The 18,893-nt window shown below is 41.2% G+C and overlaps 1 protein-coding gene across 6 annotated transcripts in view; it reads right to left on the bottom strand.

Moving 5' to 3' along the window:
* KIAA2012 (KIAA2012 ortholog) overlaps positions 1-18,893 on the bottom strand; it is a 276,644-nt gene that overhangs the window by 178,039 nt on the left and 79,712 nt on the right. For all 6 annotated transcript variants that reach the window (XM_073646453.1, XM_073646458.1, XM_073646452.1 and 3 more), the window contains exon 9: positions 18,151-18,300. In XM_073646453.1, the coding sequence (XP_073502554.1) occupies positions 18,151-18,300 (150 nt within the window). The remainder of the gene's footprint in view (positions 1-18,150; positions 18,301-18,893) is intronic.

The raw sequence follows: 18,893 nt of genomic DNA, 5'->3' as shown, positions 1-18,893 counted from the left end.
ATTCATCAATAGTGGGGGTGTTTAAAATGCCAGAAATGTTACTCCAGTCACCGCCAGGTGTAACATTTCTGGCAATGTGAAAGGAGGCAAACACCACTATTAAGAAGTGCCAAATTCTAAGAGGTGTGTGCTTCTTATTCCTCCATGCCCCTTATTAATACTGGCACACAAAACGCCAGTGTTAATGTATCCGAGCCTTAATTCCTATTGTTTCAGGAAACAACACATGTACACTACCGTTAAAAAGTTTGGGGTCATTTAGAAATTTCATTATTTTTAAAAGAAAAGCACATTTTTTTTCAATGAAGCTAACATTAAATGAATCAGAAATACACTCTATACATTGTTAATGTGATAAATGACTATTCTAGCTGCAAACTTCTTGTTTTTATTGCAATATCTACATAGGTGTATAGAGGCCAATTTCCAACAACCACCACTCCAGTGTTTTAATGGTACATTATGTTTGCTAACTATGTAAGAAGGCTAATGGATGTTTAGAAAACCCTAGAAAACCCTTGCACAAGTATGTTAGCCCAGCTGAAAACGGTTTGGCTGATTTGAGAAGCTATAAAATTGACCTTCCTTTGAGCTAGTTGAGAATCTGGAGCATTACATTTGTTTGTTCTTGGAAACTCTCAAAATGGCCAGAAAAAGAGAACTTTCATGTGAAACTCGACAGTCTATTCTTGTTCTTAGAAATGAAGGCTATTCCATGTGAGAAATTGCCAAGAAACTGAAGATTTCCTACCACGGTGTGTACTGCTCCCTTCAGAGGAGAGCACAAACAGGCTCTAACCAGAGTAGAAAGAGAAGAGGGAGGCCCCGCTGCACAACTGAGCAACAAGACAAGTACATTAGAGTCTCTAGTTTGAGAAATCGATGCCTCACAGCTCCTCAACTGGCAGCTTCATTAAATAGTACACGCAAAACGCCAGTGTCAACGTCTACAGTGAAGAGGCAACTCCAGGATGCTGGCCTTCAGGGCAAATTGGCAAAGAAAAAGCCATATCTGAGGCTGGCTAATAAAAGGAAAAGATTAATATGGGAAAAAGAACACAGACATTGGACAGAGGAAGATTGGAAAAAAGTTTTATAGACAGACGAATCAAAGTTTAAGGTGTTTGGATCACACAGAAGAACATTTGTGAGATGCAGAACAACTAAAAAGATGCTGGAAGAGTGCCTGACGCCATCTGTCAAACATGGTGGAGGTAATGTGATGGTCTGGGGTTGCTTTGGTGCTGGTAAAGTGGGATTTTGAATAAGGAAGGCTATCACTCCATTTTGCAATGCCATGCCATACCCTGTGGACAGCGCTTGATTGGAGCCAATTTCATCCTACAACAGGACCATGACACAAAGCACACCTCCAAATCATGTATGAACTATTTAGGGAAGAAGCAGGTAGCTTGTATTCTATCTGTAATGGAGTGGCCAGCGCAGTCACCAGATCTCAACCCCAGTGAGCTGTTGTGGGAGCAGCTTGACCGTATGATACGCAAAAAGTGCCCATGAAGCCAATCCAACTTGTGGGATGGGCTTCAGGAAGCATGGGGTGAAATTTTCAAGATTACTTCAAAAAATTAACAGTTAGAATGCCAAAGGTCTGCAATGCTGTAATTGCTGCAAAGGGAGCATTCTTTGACGAAAGCAAAGTTTGAAGGAGAAAATTATTCTTTCAAATAAAAATCATTATTTCTAACCTTGTCAATATCTGGACTATATTTTCTAATCATTTTGCAACTCATTTGATAAATAAAAGTATGAGTTTTCATGGAAAACACTAAATTGTCTGGGTGACCCCAAACTTTTGAATGGTAGTATACATAGCCATAATAATCAGATCCAACCCTATTATTTGTATTGAAATGTCTAATGATCTAGTGCAAAGGTGATTAAATGGTTATCTGTCCCCAATGGTCAACTGGTCCCCCTGAGTTCATCTGAGTCTTCTCAAATGTGTATGGAGGACTTAAGGTTATGCTGATATGCAGCAAACTCATCACAAAATATGTTAAAAAAAATCCATTTTATATACAGTTGAAACCAGAAGTTTACATACACTATATAAAAAGAGACACATATGCATGTTTTTCTCAATATCTGACATGAAATCAGAATAAACCTTTCCCATTTTAGGTCAATTAGGATTACCATCATTTTTAATATTTGCCAAATGCCAGAATAATGAGAGAGAGAGAATGTTTTAAGGTATTTTTATTACTTACTGCAAAGTCAAAAGTTTCCATACATTTCATTAGTATTTGGTACCATTGCCCTTAAACTTAATGACTTGGGTCAAACGTTTGAGATATCCTTACACAAGCTTCTCTCAATAGTTGGTTGGAATTTGGGCCCATTCCTCCTGACAAAACTGATGTAACTGATCCAGGTTTGTAGGTCGCCTTGCTCACACCTGCCATTTTAGCTTTGCCCATAAATTTTCATTAGGATTGAGATCAGGGCTTTGTAATGACCACTCCACAACATTGACTTTGTTATCCTTAAGCCACTTTGTTACCATTTTGGCAGTATGCTTCAGGTCATTGTCCATTTGGAAGACCCATTTCTACCCAAGCTTTAACTTCCTGGCTGATGTCTTGAGATGTTGCTTCAGTATTGCCACATAATCTTCTTTTCTCATGATGCCATCTATTTTGAGAAGTGCACCAGTCCCTCCTGCAACAACACGACCCCACAACATGATGCTGCCACCCCCGTGTTTCACAGTTGGGATGGTGTTCTTAGGCTTCCAAGCTTCTCCCTTTTTCCTCCAAACGTAACAATGGTCATTATGCCCAAAGAGTTCAATTTTAGTTTCATCAGACCACAGGACATGTCTCCAAAAATTAAGGTCTGTGTTCCTGTGTGCATTTGCAAACATTAATCTGGCTTTTTTATGTTTCTTTTGGAGTAATGGCTTCTTCCTGGCAGAGTGGCCTTTCAGCCCATGTTGCTATAGTACTCGTTTCACTGTGGTTATTGACACAATCTTACCAGCTTCCGCCATCATCTTCACAAGGTCTTTTGCTTTTGTCCTTGGGTTGATCGGCACATGTCAGACCAAAGCACGTTCATCTCTGGGACACAGAACCCATCTCCTTTCTGAGCGGTATGAAGGCTGGACATTCCCAACTTGTTTGTACTTGCGTATAATTGTTTGTACAGATGAACGAGGCACCTTCAGGTATCTTGAAATTTTACCCAAGGATGAACCAGACTTGTGGAAGTCCACAATTCTCTTCCTGATATCTTGGCTGATTTCTTTAGACTTTCCCATGATGCTCCACAAATAAGCAGTGTGTTTCAGGTGTGCATTAAAATACATCCACAGGTGTGTCTCTAATTAACTCAGATGTTGCAAAAAAAAACTATCAGAAGCTTCCAAACATATGACATCATCATATGGGCAGTCCAGAATTGTTTAAAGGCATAGTAATCTTAGTGTATGTAAACTTTTGACTTTGCAGTAAGTAATAAAAAGGCCTTAAAACATTCTCTCTCTCTCATTATTCTGGCATTTAGCAAATATTAAAATTATGGTAATCCTAATTGACCTAAAAGAGGAAAGGTATATTCTGACTTCATGTCGGATATTGAGAAAAACATGCAGATGTGTCTTTTTATATAGTGTATGTAAACTTCTGGTTTCAATGTATCTCAATAGGGTTGTTTCTGCAGAATATAGATGGATTGCACACCTCGTCCAAGATAACTATGATACTTTGAGAAATTATTGCAAGAAATAGGTCATATGTCAACTATCTATAAAAAAAACAGAGAATGATTAACTTACCTAATTCATCCACCATTGGGGACTTTTGGCCACCTTCCTATGGAAAATAGTGTGAAAGTGCATTACCTGCATTTTCTAGTTTAAACGGTGACCACACTGGTCTTCACAAGAGCACAGAACATCAACAAGGACTTAACTGGGGGCCGGGCAAGCACATGGCCTGTTATTCATGACAAGTACAAGGTTTTATTTTTTTTAAGCCATTAAAGTTTATTAAGAAGTTGCAAAATGGAGTACATACTACAGTACAGCAAATTAATTAGCCAATTGGTTATACACAGTACCCCCAGGAACAGTTAGCTTACAAGGAAGAAAATAATGAAAGTATTTCAATGTATTAGATACAAAATATATTACTTTTATACCATAATTATGGACATTAAGCAGATCCAGATCTAGATCTATCAATAAAACAATGAAAATTAACTATTTCCGCTGTGTGTCTGGCTCCGTTAAGGGTCAAGTAATTTTAGAGAAGGGAAGCAAAGCTTTTATTAGAAGGAAATAACCACTTATACAAATAAGACACTGCCAAAAATACCACATACTAACCAAAACCAAAAGAATTGTATTAAAATAAAAACAGACAAAAAGTTTACACATTAATCATCAATCACCAGAACTCCCCCATCACTCTCCAAACTCCATCACCAGCCAAAGTGATCCACTCCACCCCACCCACACCTGCCCTATATGGGTCAGACAGTTAGTGGGGACCCTGTCCATTTACTCTAAATTTTAATGAACTTATCAAGGCAGCCCCAACTTATAAATACTCTTCTTAAAGGTAAGAAAAAGATTCACTGCCACACACTTCCGAGCAATAAACAAGGAATCAGTTATGAGCAGCCTGTCTGAATTCACTGGGTACATTCATTTTAAACAAACAGAAGACATGTACCAAGGGTCCTCCATACAGGCATCCCATACTGACATGTTGGAATCTAATCACCTGGAACCAATATCCCCTAATCTCTGGACAACTCCACAGAAGATGAAAGAACGTCCCTGGGGCTCCTGCAGACATCTGGTATGCTCATCCGGGAACTGGGGCTGGACCCTACTCATCCTGACTGTGGTATAATATGTACAAAGTAGGATACAGAGTTGTGTGGTTCTCTCAGAGTAGCTAGGAGAAACCAACCTTGGAGTCTCCAAAGCAAGTTCCCATCGTTCTTCAGACAGAGGATTTATGTCTTTCTCCCAATTCCATCTCACCCACACATGGAGTGGACTAGTGCTTTCTACCAGTAGAAGAGCGTGTAGGTAGGAGATGCGCCAAACTGTTGGGTGGGGGTCCAACAAGGTTTGTTTACTAAGAGAATAATATATGATTAAAGGGGTTGTCTTGCCTTAGACCACAAGTCTGCAGTCACCCTATGTTATTTAAGACTTGTGAATCCTCACATTGCACCCATTGCACGCTGTGAGGATTCACCACTGCTGGTGAAGGCGGGTGTGTGACCTCAAGTACATGCTTAGCGTAGACTCGCCCACATGCTGACTAGATGGGTGCGGCCTCGCTCTATGCAAGTGTGTTGAAAGAGACTGGACACAGTCTAGTCAGAATGTGGCCAGGAGTATGCAAATCGCAAACTTGTGGTCACATGACCACCCACTCACAGTATCGGAGAATCCTCACAGAGTGCAGTGCACAAGATGTGAGGATTCACAAATCTGCAGTCACATAGAGTGGCTGCAGACTTGAAGCCTAAGACCAGACATCCCCTTTAAACAATGTTTGCACCTTAAGCGATAGATCCCTGCATACTAATAAGATAGTTAGGCAATAGTTTGGCACTTCAATAGTCCCAATTCATAAAATATCAATGGTTAAAATGATTTCTGCAGCCATATAATAAATTAAGAAAGACTTTATGAGAACTGTCGAAAAGGGGTTGCTCATAGGTGAGGATGAGACTTCTGCCAATTATTGAGAGGATTGAAGCTTTTCTTAATTAATATTTCAGCTTGTCTTAATGAGCATAGAATGTACTGTACTTTGCCCAAAGATCTCGCACCTAAGTATAGAGAACTAATTAGATAAGTAGAAAAATGATTTGTGGCTTCTTTGAAGAAACTGTTGCCAAAGTCTAAATTTTAATTTAATGGGAATGTATTATGTAGTGTATAATTTGTACCATAGAGTATTTTACCAACACTTTAGGGTTAAAGTTGGGGAGAGGGGGAGAAAGGAAGAGCTAGAACCAGAGCTCCTTCTTATCAGTAATGTAACAATCTGTCTTCAATGAATAGAGATTTTACCTCTAAATTGAGGTCTAAGGGGTAACATTTCTCCTTGTGGAGAGTGACATACCAGCTCTGGCCTCTGGGAAATTTAATATGCAAATTGCCTCTTCAGAGAGGAAGAGGACTAGAACTGTATAGCGCCACCTTTTGGAAGCAGCGATCCTACAAGTCACAATCAACTCTTTAACGAGTCGTGCAATATGACTTGAGATAAAAGCCATATCACAATCTCAATTTGCCGACCCGGTGTTTCAGGCTGTTGGCCCTCGTCAGTGCAAAGTATGAGATCTGATTTGGCTAGATGAGAGGCTCTGGACTGAAGTCAAAGGGGTAACATTCCTCCTTGTGGAGAGTGACATACCGGCTCCGGCATGTCAAGGTAAGGAGGCTTATTCGCCGTGCAATGCTGCTCTGGGAAATTTAATATGTAAATTACCTCTTCAGAGAGGTGGCGCTATAGAGTTCAAGTCCTCTTCCTCTCTGAAGAGGCAATTTGCACCTGTAAATTGAGAATTTTGAAAATTACTGATCAGTCCTGGCGGAGAAAGAAGCAGGACTCCGGGTTCTCCAGTTTCTTCCCACACTCCAAAAACATACTGATAGGGAATTTAGATTGTGAGCCCCAATGGGGACAGTGATGATGATGTCTGCAAAGCGCTGTGGAATTAATGGCGCTATATAAGCGAGTAAAAGAAATAAATACATAATGGGAAATGTATAGTCCATGTATAATAGGTGGAGGGCATTATAATAGCATCTTCCTTTATTTCCTTCCTCTCTTCTGGCTAACAAATCATTGCATTGTTTTTCCTAGGGTATCTGTTAACATTACCACGGCCTGCAGCCACAATTTATGACCATACCCTGGGAGATGGGCAAACTTGTGAAGGGACTTGAGACACTTTGAGACACTTCTAGGTAGCATGACGAGCTGAATCCTTCTAAGCTCTACGTAGAAACAGGAGGTCAATTTTCCCTGTATCAGTCATGAGTCACTGCAGAAGTCACTGGCAGGAAGGAGCAGCAGGGTCAGGAGCTGAAGAGGGGAATGTACTTGTGACATCAGCGGATGTCAGAGCCGGCTGCAGCCGGGGGTCACGTGATGCCTGTGAGCGGCCAGTGATAGCGCCACTCACAGGCATTATCAGCAACATAAGGTATTTACAAAAAGTCTTAGGGGCCCCGGGGGGATACATTGGGGGGGGGGGGGGTAATATAAAGTAATGTACAACCCCTTTAATGCAGCAGGGGTCAATGCTTCATTCAGCCTGGAAATATTGAATCCCCCCTCCGTAATGAGAATCGTTGAGGGTCTCAGCAGCCAGACCCCAAACAATTATACATTTATCATCTATATTGTGGATGTCTGTTTATAGAACAACCCTTTTCAGCCATTTAGTAAAATCAACCCCTTCCAACATAACAGCTGATATATGGAGAAAGTCAATGGTGAAAATCCCTTGTTTTCTATTAGATTTCTAAGAATTTCAGCAACTTACAAAACTTCCCTGTGATTCTATTAGATTTTCCTTTAATGGAAATGTAAAATACGGGGGTGTAAGGGTGGAGGAGGGAAACCATTCGCAATAAAGCCCCATAACCCACAAATCTTACCAAGATATAAAATGTAACTGATTCCAGTTATTTAACACGATACTTTATAATTGTTCATGTATATAACTATATAAGCTCAGAAGGCAAACCAATCATCTGTTTTTTATACTGAGATCATATGTACATTTCACGGGTCTTCAATTCAGCGATCTCTGAGACAACTCCGGCACAAAAGTCCTAAAGGGACAAGTTACGGCTGCCAAAATCTTCATAAAACAAAGGCTTTAAATTAGTTTAGTTTAGTCACGTTTGGTTTCCTGATTCAGTGCCAAGAACTGTACTGGATTTACCAGCGAAGTATGAGCGTATATATGACTGATACGCTGCTTTATATTCTATCCCAGTAACATGTTAAGAGGAGGCTTTGGGGAGTAAGAAAAAGAGTGAAGTACGGTATATATTACATAAATTGCATTTAGTGGAAAAGGTGGGGTCTAAGAGCACTTACACATTTCAGATGCATACTAATTTCTTATTCTCGCCAACAATATCTGTACCTTTACTGCATTCTGGTATGTATAAGGATATCTACAAAATAATAAGTTGTTGCACAGCACGACTCGGTCCCCAGCGGCTTTTAAAGTATATTTTTCTCTGAAATGTTGCAACGTTTCAGACTGAAACATACCTGACTAAGATCATATAGCCAGTGCCTGATACATGCTGCCCGTGAATCCTGCAGCATGTATCAGCTGGTTTTATAAAGTCTGTTTTCCAGAGGCTTGGCGTCCAGGGGACACCAAGCAAACCCCTTCTATCTGTTTACTATTCCCCTAAATTGCCGCCTCTGTGCTAAATTACCATATTCCCACCTCCCCTGCACGTCACAGGACCCTGTGAGAGGCATGTGACGTGGCCTGCTCTGCCTCACCTCCCGCGCAAAGCGCCGCTCTCATGGAGCGTGCTTTATTTCCCTCCGGCCCCGTTTAGCTGCGTAGGCTGGGGTCGGAGGGAAACAAATCGCGCTCCATGGAAGCGGCGCTTTGCACGGGAGAGGAGGCAGAGCAAGGCACGTCACATGCCTCTCACAGGGTCCTGTGACGTGCAGGGGAGGGGGGAATATGGTAATTTAGCACAGAGGCGGCGATTTAGGGGAATAGTAAGCAGATAAGAGGGGTTTCTTCCAGTTCCCCGGACACCAAGCCTCTGGAAAACAGACTTTATAAAACCAGATTTCTCTGCAATCAGACCTCTGCTATGGGCCATACAGGTAAGTATAGAATTACTTTTCTACACTGTGTGCAGAATTATTAGGCAAGTTGTATTTTAGAGGATTACTTTTTTTATTGATCAACAACTATGTTCTCAATCAACCCAAAAGACTCATAAATATCCAAGCTTAATATTTTTGGAAGTTGGAGTGTTTTTTTTTTAGATTTGGCTATCTTAGGAGGATATCTGTTTGTGCAGGTAACTATTACTGTGCAGAATTATTAGGCAACTTAATAAAAAACAAATATAATCCCATCTCACTTGTTTATTTTCACCAGGTAAACCAATATCAGTGCACAAAATTTAGAAATAAACATTTCTAACATGCAAAAACAAAAAACAAAAAAAATAGTGATCAATATAGCCACCTTTCTTTATGATGACACTCAACAGCCTTCCATCCATAGATTCTGTCAGTTGCTTGATCTGTTTTCGATCAACATTGCGTGCAGCAGCCACCACAGCCTCCCAGACACTGTTCCGAGAGGTGTACTGTTTCCCCTCCCTGTAGATCTCACATTTTATGATGGACCACAGGTTCTCTATGGGGCTCAGATCAGGTGAACAAGGGGGCCATGTCATTATTTTTTCTTCTTTTTGACCTTTATTGGCCAGCCACGCTGTGGAGTAGTTGGATGCATGTGATGGAGCATTGTCCTGCATGAAAATCATGTTTTTCTTGAACGATACTGTCTTCTTCCTATACCACTGCTTGAAGAAGTTGTCTTCCAGAAACTGGCAGTAGGTCTGGGAGTTGAGCTTCACTCCATCCTCAACCTGAAAAGGTTCCACAAGTTCATCTTTGATGATACCAGCCCATACCAGTATCCCACCTCCACCTTGCTGGCGTCTGAGTCGGAATGGAGCTCTCTGCCCTTTACTGATCCAGCCTCTGGCCCATCCATCTGGCCTATCAAGAGTCACTCTCATTTCATCAGTCCATAAAACCTTTGAAAACTCAGTCTTAAGATATTTTTTGGCCCATTCTTGACGTTTTATCTTATGTTTCTTGTTTAAAGGTGGTCGTTTTTTAGCCTTCCTTACCTTGGCCATGTCCCTGAGTATCGCACACCTTGTGCTTTTAATACTCCAGTAACGTTGCAGCTCTGAAATATGGCAAAACTGGTGGCGAATGGCATCTTGGCAGCTTCACGCTTGATTTTCCTCAATTCATGGGCAGTTATTTTGCGCCTTTTTTGGCCAACATGCTTCTTGCGACCCTGTTGGCTATTTGCCATGAAACGCGTGATTGTTCGGTGATCACGCTTCAAAATTTGGAAATTTCAAGACTGGTGCATCCCTCTGCAAGACATCTCACAATTTTGACTTTTCAGAGCCCGTCAAATCTCTCTTCTGACCCTAATAAGTAAGCACACCTTATATAGGGTGTTGATGTCATTAGACAACACCCCTCCTCATTACAGAGATGCACATCACCAGATTTACTTAATTGGGAGTTGGCTCTCAAGCCTATGCAGCTTGGAGTAGGACAACATGTATAAAAAGTATCATGTGATCAAAATACTCATTTGCCTAATAATTCTGCACGCGGCATATACCTTGTATGGCCATAGTAAAGGTCTGATATCGCCCAGGGGGTGACAGATTTCCTTTAAAGGAACTGTCCAAGATATTACCCCCCCCCCCTAAAAAATATAGTCTGAATGTGCAAAAAGAATCAGATGCCAACCTGTATGTAAAGGAGCCCGTTTTCCTCTACAATCTGCCCCTGAGTTGCCTTTCCCATATTCTGTGTCACAGGGCAGAGTTGTGCGCCCAGGATTGGAGATTTGGGGATAAATGCTTGTGACAAGTTCTCTTTAATAGAGACTACCTTATGTGAATACCAAAGGGAATCAACATATTGCTTCTATTCAAAAGTTATGCAATTTCATTTGTCATACATACTTAACACTGACCATACATCATGAAGCTTTTATTTCCTTTGTACTGTTAATAACTGTTCTAACATCTGTAATGGTGGTGGAGGCAGGGACATACTGTAGTCTTTAAGGAGATTTAATCTGTTTTTTTATGTTTACAATATAAAACTTAATTATTAAATTATCGGATTTAAAATAAAAACAATGAGATCATCTGAGCTGAGTTTTCATTATTGTCATGGACTCCAAGTAATAGATAGTAACAAGTAGTAATAATAGTGTTTGTAATTACAAATAAACTTTAAATGTGATATTCAATCTTCTTTAGGAATAAATGAAAGTTATGAAAACAGTGTAGCACAGCTGGCTAGACTATTTCCATGATCCCAGCCACCCATGGCTGCCATATATTAACAGTGATTCCAATCTCAGCCCTGAATGGTTGAGATGACAATACAATTTTAAAGTGTGCTTGTCCTTGCACACAAAAATCTTGTAGAAAAGCATTGTCTTAGTGCCATTAATAACCAGCTAAAGTTGCTTTTGGCACACATATCAGTCTTATATCTCCCATGGTCTGTAACTTGCCATCCACCCCTTTTCAATCAGGATGGAGCTCAGCATCAGCACTCTGCCAGCACTATAGGAGCAGGAGCTTTTTTTCCCTTACTTTCTAGCATGCATTTTGATTGCAATTGTCCAATGGCTAGCCCGCTTGAACTGAAAGCCCGCCTCTCTGTTTTGGCTGTATGCAGTTTGACAGACAGGAGAGCAGGAGCAGAGAGACGAAGATCCCACCCCCGCTTTTAATATTCTGCTCTATAGATATCATACTACGGTACTTACCATAGGACTAAAATCTAAACAACTTTGGTGATGTAGGTAGAATACTTTTGCTTTAGTGGTTTAGCTAATATGCTTTTCTCAAGTGAAAAAAAAATACAAGAAAATCTACAACTCCATGATGATAAACAGTTTCCTATGATTAATGGTAAAATCAATGCATTACTACAACTTGCTGTCAATTATAATGTTCCCCTCCGTAAAAGCATTACCTTGTGACTGTTATAAAAAAGCTGAGTATTTATTTTTTACATATTATTTACATCTTCCTGCAGCACAAATTGTGTTCAACTTCTGGCTGCCATTGAGTGCTAATATTTTATGGTCCTTTATCACTGGCATTTGGGTAAAAAGTCTTCTTCTGGCATTCCAGATATCATTCCAGATGATGTAATTTACTGTTTCCAAAAAATAAAAACTGATGGTGTGATGCCAGGTTGTGTGACGCTGGAAAGCCCTACCCTGGGAGATGGGGGACTCAGAGCCGGATCAGATGTTGGGGAGGCAGTCGTGGCCTGGACCCGTTCCATGCCCAGGGCCGTCACATTAAAAGTAATGGGCTTATCCGGGTTGAGTGGTATTTATCGACTACGCCACCTGTGGTGTCTGGTGACGCGCCACCAGCGCTGCTAGCAGTCCTCTGAGGCTGGGTGTTGTGGCAGCAGGCGATGTTATAACTCCCCACAGGCAGAGCTGGGCCTCAGGGCAGAGGTAAGGATGGAGGAGGCAGTAGTAGTGAGGAAGTTCTGGTGCTGTGCAGCGCGGTATAATAATAAGAGTCCGGAGGCCTTAGGGATAGTCTTCCACATCTTTACTCACGGTTTTGGTAAACAGCAGCAAGGCTTCTCCCTGCTCCTCACGGCGCTCTGCGGCCACCAGAGACGAGGGCTCAGCACACCCAGGAAATTCAGGCACATCGATCAGGACCCTCTGAGTGTTCCTAAACTGTACCTTTTAACCTCTCCTGTCCGTGTACGTGCAAAGGCTGGGTCTCCCTCTGGACTATGCACAGATATTGGGTAAGGCGGCAATTCTGTTCCGCCCGTCACCCGACGGGATCCACTGTAGCCTACCGGGCTTCTCTGACAGAGACGTGAAGTGGCAAAGTCAGATATTGGGGGCCGGTACCCATCTTGCAGCAGGAGTCCCTCTGGCCAGGCCAGAATGGAGAGTACAGGTGGCGTATGCCGCTCCGTCCGTGCTCCCTGGGATCCTTTTTCTTGTGGAGCTGTCACCATAGCTCCCGACCTTCTTAAGCAAGGGAACTTGACCGGGGTAGAGACACTGTTAACTCATACCCGCTCCTCGTGTCAAGGTCAGGGCACGAGGACTGTGCATCTTCAGCACACCGCAGGCTCCTACACAAGGCCGCTGCCAACCGTGAAGATCACACTCAAAGAACTCAGAATCAAGAACGGGACCGAGAACCAAGAAACGGAGCCAAGAACAAGAACGGAATCAAGAACCTTGTGCTCAAGATGGCTGGCTATTATATATCAAATTATGTGTGTAACTAAAACTGTGTTCTACCCTTCACCCACTACATGGTTCCCCTAACTTTTGGTTCCCTCACTTGTGATCCTGCTGAGGCAGCACTATGGTGCATACTTGCCTCCCATAGGTCAGGAGTGTGTAGTGTTGAATGTAGATTCAGGGTCCTGACCAGTGCACCTTCCTTACCTGGGTGAGGAGACACTACACCTGCTGACAGGCTGCAGTATCCCCCCTTGTGGCTACCGAACCCTCAGGGGCGCCACAATGGCACCTCCTGACAAGCTTGAGTGGAGCAGCGAACTAAAATATATATCAATCTTAGATATATGAATGTTGAACTGTATCACTGCTATATGGCTTACACTGATGAAATAGTGGTACCCAGCACACAAGCTGGCCAATTTGTGTGTGCCCATCTGCCAGGACAATGTGAACACCATTGTACATGGGAACCAACACTATCAAACTTACCTCTCCTGGGCCAAGTTCTACAAGGGCAAATAGGGTCTACTAGCACTGATTAAAAAACAGCTTTACAGAGATGGGAGGAGGAATCAGCCAAATATGGAGACAATGACATTTAAATTTGTAGGTAAGGTTGATAGTGTAGATTCACATTTACAATGTGGCACACCTTGTTGTGGCTGGTGGGCACACACAAATTGGCAAGCTTGTGTGCTAAGTACCTTTGTTTAATAAGTCTATATTTCAGTAATGTAGCTCAAAATTCTATGCTCACATATACCTAAGTGTACCCAGAGAGCTGCTGAACTTGTTTGTTTGTATATTATTGTAGTCACAGCCGCTTGCACTTACATTTGGGGATCGTGACTGCCTCCATCTTTGGCTGAGAGCACTCCTCCATATGTCTAAGGCTGTTTTTGATTTACTGCTTCCAATGCCAGTGTGCTTTGCACGGCTCCTGCCAGTGCTTCTTTTTGCACATGTTGATCTCATTCTTCTATAAAGCCTCCCACATTTCCAGTAGTGAGTGAATGTTGCAACTGTGATTTGCAGATGATTTTATGTGCTTCTGTACTTTCTGTTCTGTGAACCTGTGGGCCCAATGCTTCATGGCTGAGCTAGTGTTTCTTATAGACTGTGCCTCTTCACAATGTCAGCACTTGCAGGTAGCCAGCAGGTCAAAGTGTCATGAACTGCCATACTGGAAAGGCAAAATCTTCTGACACTATCACAGTGAAAGTCCATTAACTAATATTTGTCTATGTAGACTGGGTAGATGCACATTTCATTGTATATACCAGTTAGTAAGGGAAGGAGGTGAAATGGCTTCACCCCAAAAACATAGGGCTAGTAAACATACTTTTGGGCATTTAGCATATATTCATTAATTGTACTGAATTGGCTATGATTGTGCAATTATCCAATGCGGCTTATTGTGTAGGCTCAAAATGGCAATCTTCACAATAATCTTCTCTTCAAACACATGGAGGTTTATGAACAGGGAAGATGGATGACACCTTAAGCTATCAGTTAAGCTTTCCATTCTTTTTTATCTACAGGACATTTATTTGTTCCTTATAAATAGTGATTACAGACTGATAGAGGAAAACCTTTGTCTTCTTCACTGGGGTGACGGACAGAATGCCCAGCATAATGCCTGCCCTCTCGTGATTGGAACTTTAGCTCTAATTTTTCTATAACTCATTACATTTTGGCTGTGTGCCCACGATGCGTTTTTTAAGCATTTCCGCAGCTGCAATTCCGCTTAAAAAACGCTTTGTAGAAGGTCTGCCATGTTCCCCAATGATAATCCGCATTGGGGAAAAATACGCAGCACTACCAATTATTTTGCGGAAGCGCTGCGTTTTCGCCTCCATTGACTTTCATTGGAACGCATGGATTACGCATCACTGCATCTGTACATGCGGATTACATGGGTTTCAATGTGCGGATGGTACCCGGGTTTGGAGAAGAGGAGACTCTCCTCCGGACCTGGGTACCACAGAACCTGTAAAAAAAAAGAATAAAATAAAAAATAAATATTATACTTACCTTCTGATGGCCCGCGGTGTGCTTGTCTTCGCTTGAAGGCAGATTGCGGTGGACTCAAGGACCTGCGCTGACGTCATTTAGTCATGTGACGGCAGGTCCTTCAGTGTACCGCGAGCTGCCGGCAAGCCAGGACGGATCGAATCAAGACTCCGGGAGCCATCAGAAGGTAAGTATAGATTTATTTTTTTAATTTTTACCATTCTTTCGGTCACACTATATAAATCCATGCTGTTTGCATGGATTTATATAGTGTGACCAAGTTGTCAAGCACTTTCCAAGTGATGCTAAAATCGCTTGGAAAGCGCTTGTCAACCCGCATGCGGAAATGCATGTGAAGAACGCTTCACATCCGCATGCCCCTGGCAGGAAAACGCATGTACAATCCGTATGAATTTTTTCTGCCAGGGAGATGCAGAAACGCTCAGGAAAAAATCCGGAGCATTTCTGCATCGCTGGCACATAGCCTTACACACATACAGTATGTGTGAATGATCACTGTTGGTGAAAAATGACAGATGAGAGAAAAGATTTTTCCAAACGTCAGTGTCTTAAATGGCTAAACGCTTTCCAGTCGGAGCCAATTTTCATATTTCCACTTTGTTTTTTTCCTCCCTTTCCAGACTTTTATTTTATTTACATAGTCATATGAGGGCTTTTTCCTTTGTAAGGCAAGTTGTACTTTTTGTGGCATCATTACTTTTACCATATAATTGATGAAAAAAAATCAAACTGAGGTGAAATGGTGAAACAAAAATAAATAATTCTGATATTGCTTTTTGGGTTTTATTTTTACTGCATCTTACTGTGCAGTAAAAATGAACTGGCAACACGATTCTTCATGTCAGTACAGTTGCAGCGATACCAAACATATCACTTTTTTTATAATTTAGTGGGTTAAAAAAGTATGAACTTTGTAAAAATAATGTGTCGCCATTTTCTCATAACTTTTTCACTTGTCCATCGATGATGCTATATAAGGGATTATTTTTCGTGTGACAAGCTGTTTTTTATTGGTAGCATTTTGGGGTACGTATGACATTTTGATTAATTTTTATTGCATTTATTGAGGGGGAGGTGAGGTGACCAAAAAACATGACTTCTGACTTATCTTTTTTTTCCTTATGGTGTTTACCATATGAGTTAAATAATGTTATATTTTGGATACATCGATCTTTTATGAATGTGGCAATATCAATATTTTAATTTATTTATTACTGGATTGGGAAAAGAAGGGGCTTTAAACAATTTTTATTATATTTTTGAAAAACTTTTTAAAATAATTTTTTACTTATTTTTTAGTCCCTCAATGGGACTTGAACCTGTGATTGTGTGACTGCTTGCAATATAAACCACAATACATTAGTAGTGCAGTATATAATGAAAATAATGGTCTCCTATGCAGCCCACCCTCCATACAGTGACTTGTAAAAATTTTCCTTGGAGAAATCTTTCAGTTCTGTGAGATTCCGGAGTCATCTTGCATGCTCTGCTATTTTGAGGTCTAGCCACAGATTTTCAATACTGTTCAGATCAGGGGACTGTGAGGGTCATTGTAAAATCTTCAGCCTGCACCTTTTGAGGTAGTCTGCTGTGGATTTTGACGTGTGTTTAGGAGGGATCATTGTCCATTTGTAGAAGCCATCCTCTTTTCAACTTCAGCTTTTTTACAGATGGTGTTATGTTATCAAGAATGTGTTGAAATTTCATTGACTCCATTCTTTCCTCTACCCGTGAAATGTTCCCCGTGCCATTGGTTGCAACACGACCCCAAAGTATGGTTTATTCACCCCCATGTTTAACGGTTGGCGAGATGTTCTTTTCCTGAAATTCTGTGCCCTTTTTCCTCCACACATACCTTTGATCATTTTGGCCAAAGAGTTCAATTTTAACCTCATCGGTCGACAGGACTTGTTTCCAAAATGCATGAGGATTGTTTAGATGTCCTTTTGCATACTTCTGACGCAAAATTTTATGGTGAGGACACAGGAGAGGTTTTCCATGAAGACCATATTTGTGCAGGTGTCTCTGAACAGTAGAACAATGTACCACAACTCCAGAGTATGCTAAATCTTTCTGAAGGTCTTTTGCAGTCAAGTGGGGGTTCTGATTTGCCTTTCTAGCAATCCTATGACCAACTCTCACTGAAATTTAGCTTGGTCTTCCAGACCATATCTTGACCTCCGCTGTTCCTGCTAACTGACATTTCTTAATTACATTTCGAACTGAGGAAAGGCAACTTGAAAACGCTTTGCTATCTTTTTATAGCCTTCTCCTGTTTTGTGGGCTTCTAACATTTTCATTTTCAGAGTGCTAGGCAGCTGCTTAGAAGAACCTTTGGCTTCAGTTTTTTGGCAAAAGGTTAGAGGAGGCTGGGTTTTATAAACCTGGTCAGCCAACACCACTGGCTACAGGTGGCCTGCACGAGTGTAAGGCCCTCACAGCTCGAGTACAAACACCCAGCCAGGACCCACACTTTCATGCAGCGTGCCGGGGCATAAAAGGAGAAGACAAGTGCCTTGCCCTCGGCTACCGCCCCACTCCACGCTAGAAGATGGTGGTGAATGGGGACCTTCAATAGGCCCCAAGATGTCATGGTAAACCATAGACAACCTGCGATCTATAATTATAAGCGAAAAACATTAACTAAGGTTTTTTTTACATGGGTAGACAATTTCATGTACTGAGCATCAACCAATAATGCAGAAAGTCAATCTGCCTAAGTTTACTTGAATTTATATTTTTCTATAATTGTAAAGTTTTCGTATAAACACTTGTAACCACTGGTCCATTCATTGACTATGAGAATGGTGGACTTATGCACTCTACCATTACAATAGACCCATAAAAGTCCTGTTCACATTTGCATCAATCATTATTTAAGAGACATGCAATACAATGAACCACCTTTAGATTTCAAGTATGCCTTAGTAATCTCTATGGCACCCTGGACTACCCTATTGTGTAAGTGTAGCGTCAAAAATTTTTTCCCGTAAAGTCTATTTTACAAAATGTCATTTCAGAAGTATAAGGATTGGCTACCTGAGTTAGGATCCAAGTTCCAATCTATCTCCATCTGAAGGGTTTTGAACCTGTTCTCTGCAACTACTGGGGGGATTTCACTGGTAGGCAGGGGGTCCACGAGCTCCTCATCAAAACCCTTCTCATTCTTTGATTTACCACCAGCAGATTCTAAAAGAACAAAATGTTATTCAATATCTTCACAATGATGGAAACAAAAGAAAACAATGGGGGACAACTATATTGCACACCTGAATCTTAAGCATGTCATCTAAACATAGCTAACATATAGAATTAAATCGTTCAAGAGGAGAATCACAAAATGTTTACCTACCTTGGATCAAAGCCAATAGGGATACTTTGTAAATATGTTTATTTAGGGCTACTATACACTATAAATGAAATAGGAATTGATGTTCCTGTGTCATCTTCAGAAGCCTTTTGTTCGCTAAATGGAGAGCATAACACTACTGGACCATTGGCAACTGTACAAAAATCTGAAAAGTTCTAAATTTATACTATGCGAGAAACAAGGTTAAGATCATGCGAGCTTCTAATGGTTATCTGCTTGGCTAATAATCAATAGAAATGAATGTCCTGGAATGCAAGAAGTAAAACACAAGGCTTTGAGGACTGACAGAACGTCTCATCACTAGAGATTCTGCTGGCCACAAAAAATGTTTGAGGTTAAGCAGCATTTCCATTCTGCAGCTGGATGAGAAGTAATTTAGACAATATGAGCATGTAATTTATTCTGGTTTGAT

This window comes from Phyllobates terribilis, unplaced genomic scaffold (genome assembly GCF_046119375.1).
Source record: "Phyllobates terribilis strain yellow unplaced genomic scaffold, ASM4611937v1 Scaffold_9__5_contigs__length_417890890, whole genome shotgun sequence".
In the NCBI taxonomy this organism is placed as follows: domain Eukaryota; kingdom Metazoa; phylum Chordata; class Amphibia; order Anura; family Dendrobatidae; genus Phyllobates; species Phyllobates terribilis.
Note: the sequence above shows the minus strand (reverse complement) of the source record. Positions and strands in the feature narration are given on the sequence as shown.